Below are 10968 nucleotides of genomic sequence, written 5' to 3' on the forward strand. Positions count from 1 at the left end.
TTCAACGTTTTTCTGCTGTTTTCAGATCATAGTATGTCTTCCTTGTTTAATTTTACAAAAGCCCACAACCAGAGTTGCACAAAATACCATATACCTCACTCCAGCACATAAGGATTACAGTCCGAATACTAGAAATGGCGTTTTGCCAAACCAGATTTGTTTGAATTGCACTTTCCATCAGGAGTGTCATAGCTCGCCAGAAACGCCTTTCCATTAGTTATTCAGCGTCGTGGTTGGAGTCCGAAGATTAACTTCGACTTTGGGTTACTCGGAGAATGTGTTTCCCTTTGCGGCTGCCGTAGAAAACCCGAGCGTATAAATCGGCTATTGGCTCTTTCGCTCTCTTAGAGTTTTGCGAGAAATCGTGTTTGAATCGAAACGGTAAGTTTTAATTATGTGTGCATTTAGCCCAGTATTATTAATATGTGGAGTTTAGGCGACGTTTATAAGTGATGTGCAGCTTTACTACAAACATTAGCATTTTTCAAGGGGTTAAGAGCAGTTTTCGGTGCACCGTAAGTACTGTATATGGAACGAAGGCCTTTTCCTGAAGAATTGTATTGTAGCGATAGAGCATGCAGGAATGGTTATGTCGAATGTTATTTTAAACATTTCTGATAGCTAGCGCCGTCATATTAAAAAAAAAAAAGTATTGAACTTTCTCTCGGGTCCTAATACTATCGATTTTGCGTTTACTCTAATTACGAAGCTTCAAACGATGCTATCTTTCTGTATAGTTTTTAAGTGGATTGTGTGTTTTACTTAAGTGCTAGTCCTACTGTAGAATTTATTTTTACTTAAAGTGTAATATGCACCTGCAGACGCAATTACATTAATTGTGCTAGAATAGGAAGCTTCATTGCTGTTGACTGTACACGACCTCAATCAAATGAGCTTGCTGCGTTTGTGCTTGTACAGTTAATCTCTACGTTTTGAATGTCTCAGTATATACTAGTTTTGTACTGTTCCAAGTGGTTATCGTGCAATGTATCGTTGTTTTGTGATGTCGTTCTACCATATACCGTCCTGTCTAATAACTTTATGACGTGCCTCGCCAGCCGAGATGAGTCTCCGGAAGCAAACCCCAAGTGATTTTCTCAAACAAATCATCGGAAGACCAGTAGTGGTGAAACTGAACTCTGGTGTCGATTACAGAGGTAAGACTTGGGTAACTTTTGGAGTATCCAGTCATCTTTAAAGCACAGACATACGAATTTGGTAGAATAGGAAACATTTACTTTAATAAGTGAGAGCACATCCTTCAGCTGTTGATTAGTGGTCATATAAATGCCCACTCGGGGCTCTGGTTCCACTCTTTCACAAGTGGAGTATGAGTCATTCTTGTACCAGTATGAAGCTGGAGAAACTATGCTCTAAAGTACAGCCTTGATTAAGGCTTTTCAGCTGAAGCACTGTGAAACACTGAACTACTCTCTGCATGTTCCTTTGTGTCTTTCAAACTGGTGCATGGCAACCCCCACGTCCAAAATACAGTTAAATCAAGAATGGCAATGAGACACCCCCACCCCCAGTAAATGAGCTGCAAATGTGGAAATAACATGCTTCTTGATGCATTCTTGACCAGTTCATGTTGGGGCGTGGATACTGCCATTCCAAATAGAAAATTTGTGTACTACAGTAGCACTTGGATGCCGTTTGTATCCCCCACAAATGTTGCCCAGCATGTTGTGGTATGTTCTGAAGTGTCTTGGGTATGGTCCATTGGTACTGGCAGTTTCAAAATAAAGCCTCGTACTGTATCGGTTCTCCAGTCTAGTAGGAGACTGTAGTGGTGAATTGGACTGAATAACATTCAATTAGTCTATTGGAATTCATTTTAATTTTAAGGTTTTAAAAGGCAGTATGCTTCCTGGATTAAGCGAGAAGGGAACTGTGGCATTACTTAATGAGCCTTTCCACTGTCTTATGTGCAGGAGTCTTGGCCTGTCTGGATGGCTACATGAACATCGCTGTGGAGCAGACAGAGGAGTATGTCAATGGGCAGCTGAAGAATAAGTATGGAGATGCTTTCCTGCGAGGAAACAATGGTAGGTTGGCCTTTTCACTTTTTTGTAGCATTTTCATAGGTGAGATGGCGCAAGGATATGCAACAAGCTGGTCTTATTAGTGGTGCCAACATAGATTATAAATGGTTTTTATCATGGCTGTAATGGCAGCTATATCACAGCTCACAACTGGTAACCCACTGAAGCTCAACAGGTGTGAGCCTGGCCAGTACCTGGATGGGAGGCCTCCTGGGAAAAGCTAAGGTTACTGCTGGAAGAGGTGGACCACTAGGGAGCTCTCGCGCCTGTGGTCTCTGTGGCTCCTAAAGTGCCACTTACGGTATAGTGATGGGGACACTATACTGTAAAAAAGATGCAAAACCGAGGCCCTGACAGTCCATTGTCATTAAAAATCTTGGGGCATTTCTCAAAAAGAGTAGAGGTGTTACCTTAGTCCTGGCCATATTTCCCCCTGGCCTTGACCAATCTTGGCCTCTCAGTAATCCCCATCTATGCTTTGGCTTTATCACTCTGTTCTCTCCGCTGATAGCTGGTGTATGGTAAACGTATTGGTACTGCCATTGTATAATCCAGGTGGTGGTGGAGGAGAGTCCCCTTTAGCTGTAAAGTGCTTTGAGTGGATTTTCCAGAAAAGTTTTATATAAGTGTAAGGAATTAACTGTATTTTCTATTTATCTAGGCATCTGTAGCATAACTTTTTTGTATTTGTTTCAGATTTCAGTAGGATTTTGTAATGATCTGCATCACTTGCACTGTATACTATAGTGTTGTCTTTGAAATTGTGGTGCTTTAAGATGCATAATCAAGTATCATGCCATAAATCAAGTATGTTGACATGTATCAAGGCAACTGCTAAATCGTTTAAAGTCATTTTGCAGAGATTGTTCTGAAAAATGCAGAATCCACTTGACAAAAAATGGCAAATCGTTCATTTTTTGCGTAAACGGAATACTGTTTAGTAGATTATTGTGAATATCGTGATGGCAGCATTCCCAACTGACTTGTATATCTTGTCAGATCTCGGAGGCAAAGCTGGGCTGGGCCTGGTCATTCCTTGAATTGGAGACATTCCTTGCTGCTGTCTTGTAGCAGCCAAGTATGACAGCTCTGTAGTTCAAGACCAGTTTCCCAGTGTGATTATGGAGCACTTGGTCATAAACTGTCCCATGGTGTTGTGTGCAAGAGACGTTTTAAGCTTCTACATTTTTGGCCTCTCTAGATTTTCTCATTAATTCAGTTGAAATATTTTCTCGGTTCCCCATTTGTTCTGCTGTTTAGTGGGACGGTTCTGCATCGTCCAGGTGGGTGCTGCTCTTAAGATATGGGTGAATTGCGTCCCTTTCCATAGGTTAAGCTCTTTTGGAGGACAAGGACTATACCCATGCAAGGAATTAATGAATATTTATTTTCCTTCAGCCTGCTTAAGTGTCATTTTATTCTAATGGTGTTTACTTTTTCGGACCAGTTATTCAGTATCCGTAACAAAATAAATTGATGGTATCACAAGATCTTTTACAAATTTGGAATAATGCACACAATTTTGAATTTTGTGAAAATAGTTTGATCACCATGTCAAAAACTGCTGGTCTTGCCACAGGCAAGAGGAAGAGTTGGCAAGAATTGTGGCTTTAACTGGCCCTTCCTGCTCATTAGTCTCTGTAATGACGAAGGTAATTTGATAAATAAGTGATTAAGTATGGTTGTTCATGCAGATATTTCACCACAAAGTTTACAACATGATCTACATGTAAAGTTAACAAGTAGTATTTGTTGGCAAAACTCTCGAAGTCGAGAGCAATATTTCTATTGGATTAAATAATAATAATTGCTTACACTTATAGCACTTTTCTGGACACTCCACTCAAAGCGCTTTACAGGTAATGGGGACTCCCCTCCACCACCACCAATGTGCAGCCCCACCTCGTGATGCGACGGCAGCCATAGTGCGCCAGAACGCTCACCACACATCAGCTATTAGTGGGGAGGAGAGCAGAGTAATGAAGCCAATTTATAGATGGGGATTATTAGGAGGCCATGATTGGTAAGAGCCAATGGGAAATTTGGCCAGGACGCCGGGGTTACACCCCTACTCTTTTTGAAAACGCCCTGGGATTTTTAATGACCACAGAGAGTCAGGACCTCGGTTTTAAGTCTCATCCGAAGGATGGCGCTTGTTTACAGTATAGTGTCCCCGTTGCCAAACTGGGGCATTAGGACCCACATGGATGGCAGGATGAGCGCCCCCTGCTGGCCCCACTAACACCTCTTCCAGCAGCATCCTTAGTTTTTCCCAGGAGGTCTCCCATCCAGGTACTGACCAGGCTCACACCTGCTTAGCTTCAGTGGGTTGCCTGTTGTGAGTTGCAGGGTGATATGGCTGCTAGTAGAGATGTATTCACAAGCCTGCTTGTTTACAATGTCATACGGCCGCAGCATGTTGCCAGAAGTTTTGTTGCCTTGTTCTGAATCGCAGAATGTTGCGCTGTGCATACCTGGAAATGTCGTCTATTTTGTAATGTAAATTGGAGGTTTTGTGTGTTACTGTGTACATTTTACTTTCATTGCGTTTTGAAATGCACTCATCAATGCTGCTTTGTTTCTAACCCCAAAATATAAATAACATTGCAGTTCCCCTTTAAACTTTTATACAGAATTAAATGTGCTTTGGGTTCAACTGTATTATTTTCATTATTAAGTCATTACAATCTATCTCAAATATAGTGATGCTTCCTTTTTGTTTTCTCCACAGTGTTGTACATAAGTACTCAAAAGAGGAAGATGTGATGAAGAGGATTTTCTTTTTAAATCTGCTTTCAAGATTTAGTTTTATTCAAGCCCGTGTTCTTTTTATGTTTCATTGTTGGAACTTTTTTGAATGGAAGTCCTTTTTTGTTGTATAAAGAAAAGACCTTGAATAAATGAACATTTGAGTTCTTTCATTTCTTTTTGAGATCTGATTGCATGTACAAAAAGGTTTTGAAGTAGCTATTGTGAAAGCTTAAGAAGATGTTGCTCACTATAAAATCTGTCCCCCTGAGATTCTGGAATTCTGTAAGGGATTGACGGCATCTTGCCTGGATAGCAGTGGGTACCGATGAGGTCAGCTAAACACACTGGCATTATGGCAGGTGTTCCAAACCAGCACCAGTTACTTGATCTCTATTGAAATTCTAAGTGGTCATTGATCGTGGGCTCTATTTGTGTAAAAAAAATAATAATAAAAAGTTGTAGTTTTAGGGTAGGCTGTATTGGGCAACTTTTTTTGGAATTGCGTGGGGTCCGGTGAGGCCAGGGGTGCATTGAATAAACCATGTTTTCTGATTCATTGAGTGGAATTTGACTCTTATTAAATGGAATTAAAGCTGTAGATTTGAGGGTATTAGCAATGTGTATAGTTTTTGAAAATTGATTTTGGCCTAAATCAACATTGAAAAGAATTTTTAAAATGTTTAAAAAAAATCTATCAAGAAGTAAATCCACATGCTAGACCTTGTTCTCCTCATGGTCAACCCACTTCGCAGGGATTGGAGTTTTAACAAAATATCAGTTGTGTGTCCTTTTTAGTTTTCATAAATGCATAAAATATTAAATGAATACATTTAAAATTAAATCTAATCCTTGCTCTTGCTGTCCATTGCTGAGGTCTTCCTAAACTTTGGGGTCCATAAGGCTGAACACTGTAATTGAATAAGCTGCATGATGCACATTCACCCACTGAAAATTCATGTTGGTGGCATTTGGTTGTCTTCAATGTTTTAATAGTTGTTGGCAATACGGAATAGTAAAGAAACCAGTGTCCTGAGAATAAATGGTAAGTTTTACATGAAATGCCTCCCACATTTCAAAAAGATTTGATAGTTTTTAAAAGCATAAGTTCGGTCTGAACCCTGCAGTCAGAGGTTGCGTTTGTTTATATGTGCAGTGAGATCCATTGGAAACGCTGGTTGTGTGGCCCCTCTTTCCTCAAAATTAAATCCATCCATTTTCTAGTGTTTTATGCATGTCGGGATTGCAGGAGACCTGGAATCTAACACGGCAAGCAATGGGCACAAGATAGGAGACACCCTGAGCTGGACGATAGACCATCATGAGCTAGACAAACGCACACCTTGGCCGGTTTTCCTAGAAGCCAGTTAGCCTACCAGATTGTCTTTGGTGTGTTGGAGGTAACCTGAGCACCCAGAGAAAACCTGTGAGAACTGGGGGAGAACAAAAACCACATAATCCCTAGATCTGGAATTGATCCTAGGACCCCAGCCCTATGAGGTAGCAATGCTTACTACTGAACCCCCTTTAGTATTTTGCCCAGTTATTGTGCCATGATCGAGTTTTAGGCAGCATAGCTATTCTCATACTCCATCCGAGTCACTGTATCTCCCCAAAACTGCCAGTGGCAGGATGTCTTTTATAATTTACACACTCAACAAGCCCAACAATAAATACCAATACCATACATCTTTTGCATTACTTTTGTGCCATTTTGTTTAGGCATGTCTCCACTGATCTAGCAGGCAGGTAAGTCGCTTATTCAAGTGATGGTTGTCTTTATGAAGGAAAACAACAGAACAAAACTGTGAAAAGTCTTTTGTATATTCCCTCTCTGTAAACCGTGTTTCCATGTTTTGCAAAGCTGTGCCATTTTGTAGCTCGATTTTAACTGTTGATAAAGATTTCCACACACATTACGGGCTTTCCTACGACTCAAGATTCTGGCCTTGGTAAAAGTAATACACTAAACTGAATCATTTTTTTTCTTCCTATGTCAAAGATGTTTCACTGGGTCACGTAATTCAGAGATTGACAAAGCAGTAAAGCATAAGTTGTTTTTTTAAAAATGTATTCACCTCTTATACTTAGTTGCGTGCCATATATCGCTAACCCCTGTTCTAGGGAATTGTCTTAATACAGTAGTAGCCTTACTCAGTCTCCTTTAAGCTGCAGAAAACAGCTTGGTGGAGCTTCTTAATGGAAGATTGGGAAGCTCCATGCAGCAATGGAATCTGACCGCAAATGCAGGCTTGGAAGTTATTGGTGTCTTTGGGTACCATACACTTTTTATACATCTTTAGTAATTTAGGAAATTAATCTTTCTGGTAGTTCTTCACAGTGGAATGCATGCAATAAGAGTGTACTACTCTTCCAATGAACTTGTTAAAATGTTATAAATTTTAGACAGCATTTTATGTTTGTGATGATGGACCTCTAAGTAAAAAGACTGCTTCTTCTCCATCTGTGCATATACACTGCCTAAGAAGGAGACAAAGACTGCAAGGTCAGCCTTAACCTGAGGATAAAGGACATGTTATTGATCAAATGCTGTGGAGCCTTGCTTTAATAAGGAATACTATGTTCGGCATCAAACAGTGAATCATTACAGCAGGTATTGCGGGGTTAGCTGAGCAAAATGTTTACTTATCTTAATCAAAGCCCTGCTGGCTATTGTGGTCTTCACATTTCTGTATGGAAAACCAATTAATACAGTTAAAAAAAATAATGATCTGTCAGTACACCTCCTGCTGCACAGAGAATGTGTTAGAAATTAAGTACATATTCTCTGCATGTCTGTCTAATACATTTCATGTTAATTTCATTACAGTGCAAATTCAATAATTAAGAGCTTCTGAGGCTGTATATTTTATACATGTTTTGTGTTGCTGGCTATTCTCTTCAAACAATGATTTTTGCGGATTTTCTATGTACTGTATGCAGGCCACTATAAGACCTGAAGAGAAAAGGTAAATGTTTAAAATACGTGTTTATGGTGAACCTACCCCACCATCTTGAATTTCCATTTTTAAACCTGTATTTAAAACAACTTGCATCTTGTGGCACCACCACCTCTTAGGATATGTAATTGCACTTACTCTTAGGATGGTAATTTTTCAGAGTAGTCTGGGGCTTCCCAGATTCCCAGATGTTTAATTTTTCAGTTCCTCCCAAGATTGAAATATTTCTCATGGGAATCACAACCATTGGCTTGATAATGATTAAGTGATACTTTGCACATTGTTGAACAATTTTCTTGTTTTATTCTGTTCATCATTCATTGCTAGAACTATTATATGCATTGCAATGGTTTTTTAAAAAGATAACAGCTTTCTTGAAGAACAAAGTGCTGTCTTTTGAGGTGAATTATTTACTTTCATAAGAAAATAATTACGCTATTACGCAATAACTATGCATTTTTATCCTTTTGTATCTAAGGATATATAGCTTAGCATGACTGGCCTGCCTAGCATTACAGATATTTAACCATTCCCAAAACTAATTTTATATATATTGTATTTCTGACGTCTTTAGTGCAACCCTAACACCATGCAGACGGCTTATACACTAACCCATTAGTGAGTTAATTAGTTCATTAGTGGGCAATAAAATAGCAAAATATTTGAGTGTGTGCATGAAAGTTTGTTGAGTTGAGTCTTTCCTCTTTCAGTTCAAGTGTCCCAGTGTGTTGTTCTTGTTGGTTTGCTTCCAGTAGCGCTCCAACAATGCTGCCAGCAGCACTACACCCTCAGTAAGTATAGCTTTTGCCTTTCAACTATAAAGCAAACCTTTTGGGATTTTGGACCAGTGCGTGGTGTGCACAAATAGTACAGTCTGGGTTTGAATGTGCTGCTTCTTGATGTTCCCCTGTCCGGAAACAAATGTCCACTCATCCTTTACAGAAAGGCCTGTGGCAGCACTGGAAAAATTAAGGTGTAAGGTGAGACTAAATATCGATCGTTTAAATTCTCTTTTTGAAGCTATTCTTATTTTTCTCTCTAAGAAACCAGATGTAACCCTTGGTTGTGTTGTGTGTCTTTTCAATGGAAGAACTCATTGCACATTGATCAGGACACAAGTGTAGGAACTGTTGATGGGGGAAAAAAAAGGCTTTAGGCAGTATCTCTCACTAGCCTTGATGCAAGGTTATGATTTATATTCTGAAGGTCTGACAGGAGTAATATTGATCAAAGCAAATGTATTGAATGTATTGAAAATGGTGAAAAAATATATCAAAGCAGTAGAGGCAACAAAGTATACTCTGTTGCATTAATATCAGTCTAAATCGTTATTTGAAATCAAATTAGAAGCGGGATTTTTTTTTCCAATCTTATCATTCGTCAGTTTTCTACCAAGCCTAGGAAAATGTCAAGTAGATAATGAATGGCTCCAAGAAGACTCACGCTCATTAATATTGAAGTGGAATATGATCGAGTAATTTTAAATTGTGAATTGGTTTGACCCCGTTATAGGTAAGAACTTAGCATGAACACACTGGGTAAATACTTTGAGGACAACTGTTTGTAATTTAAGTGCTCTGTATAAATGCATTGAATCCACTTTGCTTTCTTATTAGGTAAAATTATAGACTACATCTCTTAAAGCCTTTCTCATAATTGATTTATTAATGTGTGAGTAAATGAAGGATCTAATCTCCTGAGTGGATAATAATTGTCTCTTATCTTGACAAGAGAATATAACTCTTAAGAGCGGTCTTGCATGGAATAGTTCTAGTCAGAATATTTTTAAGCATACAGATAGTAGATAAGAACATGAAAACACTGATGTAAAGTCACTTAATAGAGTTTTGAGCCACCGTATACACCAGTACAGCCTACATGTGGCATCTGGTATTCTGACTTCACATGTGGATCACATTAGTTTCATGCTCATTTTAGCATTGGACCACCACACATGTTCTGTGAATTGTCATCCTAGAAGACACCCCTCCTAGAAGCAAAGAAATTTTGCAACATGGGGTGAAGATGATCACTTAGTGCCATTAAGCAGTGACCAGCTTTGATCTTACCTTCTAAAGGAATATGAGAGCCCACAGCTTGTGAGAAGAATGTGCCTCACTACATTACAGAACCACCAGAGTCCTCCACTCTCGGAACCAGGCAATCAGGGCTGTGGAGTTCTTTAGGCTGACCCCACACTTGTGTGTTTTTACAACCATGGTGAAGGATGGTTCATCTGACCTAATTGCCTTTCTCCTCTGTGTTATTAGCGCCTCTGGATTTGAAAACATGCATGATTTGGTGTGGTGAGCAGTTTGTACGCTGCAGTCTGACTATGGCATCTTGCTCTGTAGAGTTCTCAGGGCAGTGTTTTTGATGAAACTGCCTGCCAGTGCCCCAGGTTGAAATTGTCAGTCAGTGCCTCTACAGTTGCTTGCCTGTCTTGCCCTGCACTCTGAATTAATGCACAGATATAACAATCCTGGAGTATTCACTTTTACCCACTGTTGCCCTTCGCTGAGGATGTCTTTCCCTTGGGGTTCCATGCTGACATACTGTACCTTACCTTAGACACTGCTGCTCGTGAACCATCAGACAGTTGAGAAAGTTGACTTGGACATTGAAGCTCCTACCTAACAAACCTCAACCATCACCCCTCTTTCACAGGTCTCCTCCTGCAGCCATGCTAGCTATAATTATAGGCAACCAGGCCTACTCATTTAACACTCGAGCCGCCTCTTTGCAGAACCCTTTGCTTTCAATATACGTATCTGCTGTCCCTCATTCAGCCAAGTGTTTCCGCTTTCCAACCTTGTTGTCACTGTACAATTAAATTTAAAAAACATTTAATTGCACATCGTTACACATTTCCTTCCACTATAAATACAGTTTCAATTTTCTTTGCATACAAACACAGAGATTAGAAAGGCCATTTGTCTCATAAACCACGCGCTCTGGTAGATATTAGCCTTCTTGTGCTGTGTCATCTAGTGTCACTGCTCACTAGAAAGGAGCCACTGGGTTTTGAATCTGTTTGTCTTGGAAATTCCTTTTTAACATTTTGGGTACATTATTTTTGTTAAAAAAAAGTTTTATTCATTAGAACTAAAAGCATCAACAGTTCCGTGATGTGTTTCCATAGAAGCTGTTGATTTTTTGGATAGCATCTTAGACCTGAAAGGCTGTTGCAGTGGATCTGCAGTCATGCAAATACG

General features: G+C 39.6%; 1 protein-coding gene across 1 annotated transcript; it reads left to right on the top strand.

Annotated features, from left to right (window-relative positions):
* Positions 1 to 257: 257 nt before the first annotated feature.
* Positions 258 to 4966, top strand: lsm6 (LSM6 homolog, U6 small nuclear RNA and mRNA degradation associated). The gene is made up of 4 exons (XM_088910237.1): positions 258 to 381; positions 1059 to 1157; positions 1935 to 2048; positions 4777 to 4966. Exons 2-4 carry the CDS (start codon positions 1064 to 1066, stop codon positions 4809 to 4811), a joined length of 243 nt encoding a protein of 80 aa, XP_088766363.1. The 5' UTR covers positions 258 to 381; positions 1059 to 1063; the 3' UTR covers positions 4812 to 4966.
* The last annotated feature ends 6002 nt before the right edge of the window (positions 4967 to 10968 follow it).

Source organism: Atractosteus spatula, chromosome 1 (assembly GCF_055471065.1).
Source record: "Atractosteus spatula isolate fAtrSpa1 chromosome 1, fAtrSpa1.hap1, whole genome shotgun sequence".
Lineage (NCBI taxonomy): Eukaryota > Metazoa > Chordata > Actinopteri > Semionotiformes > Lepisosteidae > Atractosteus > Atractosteus spatula.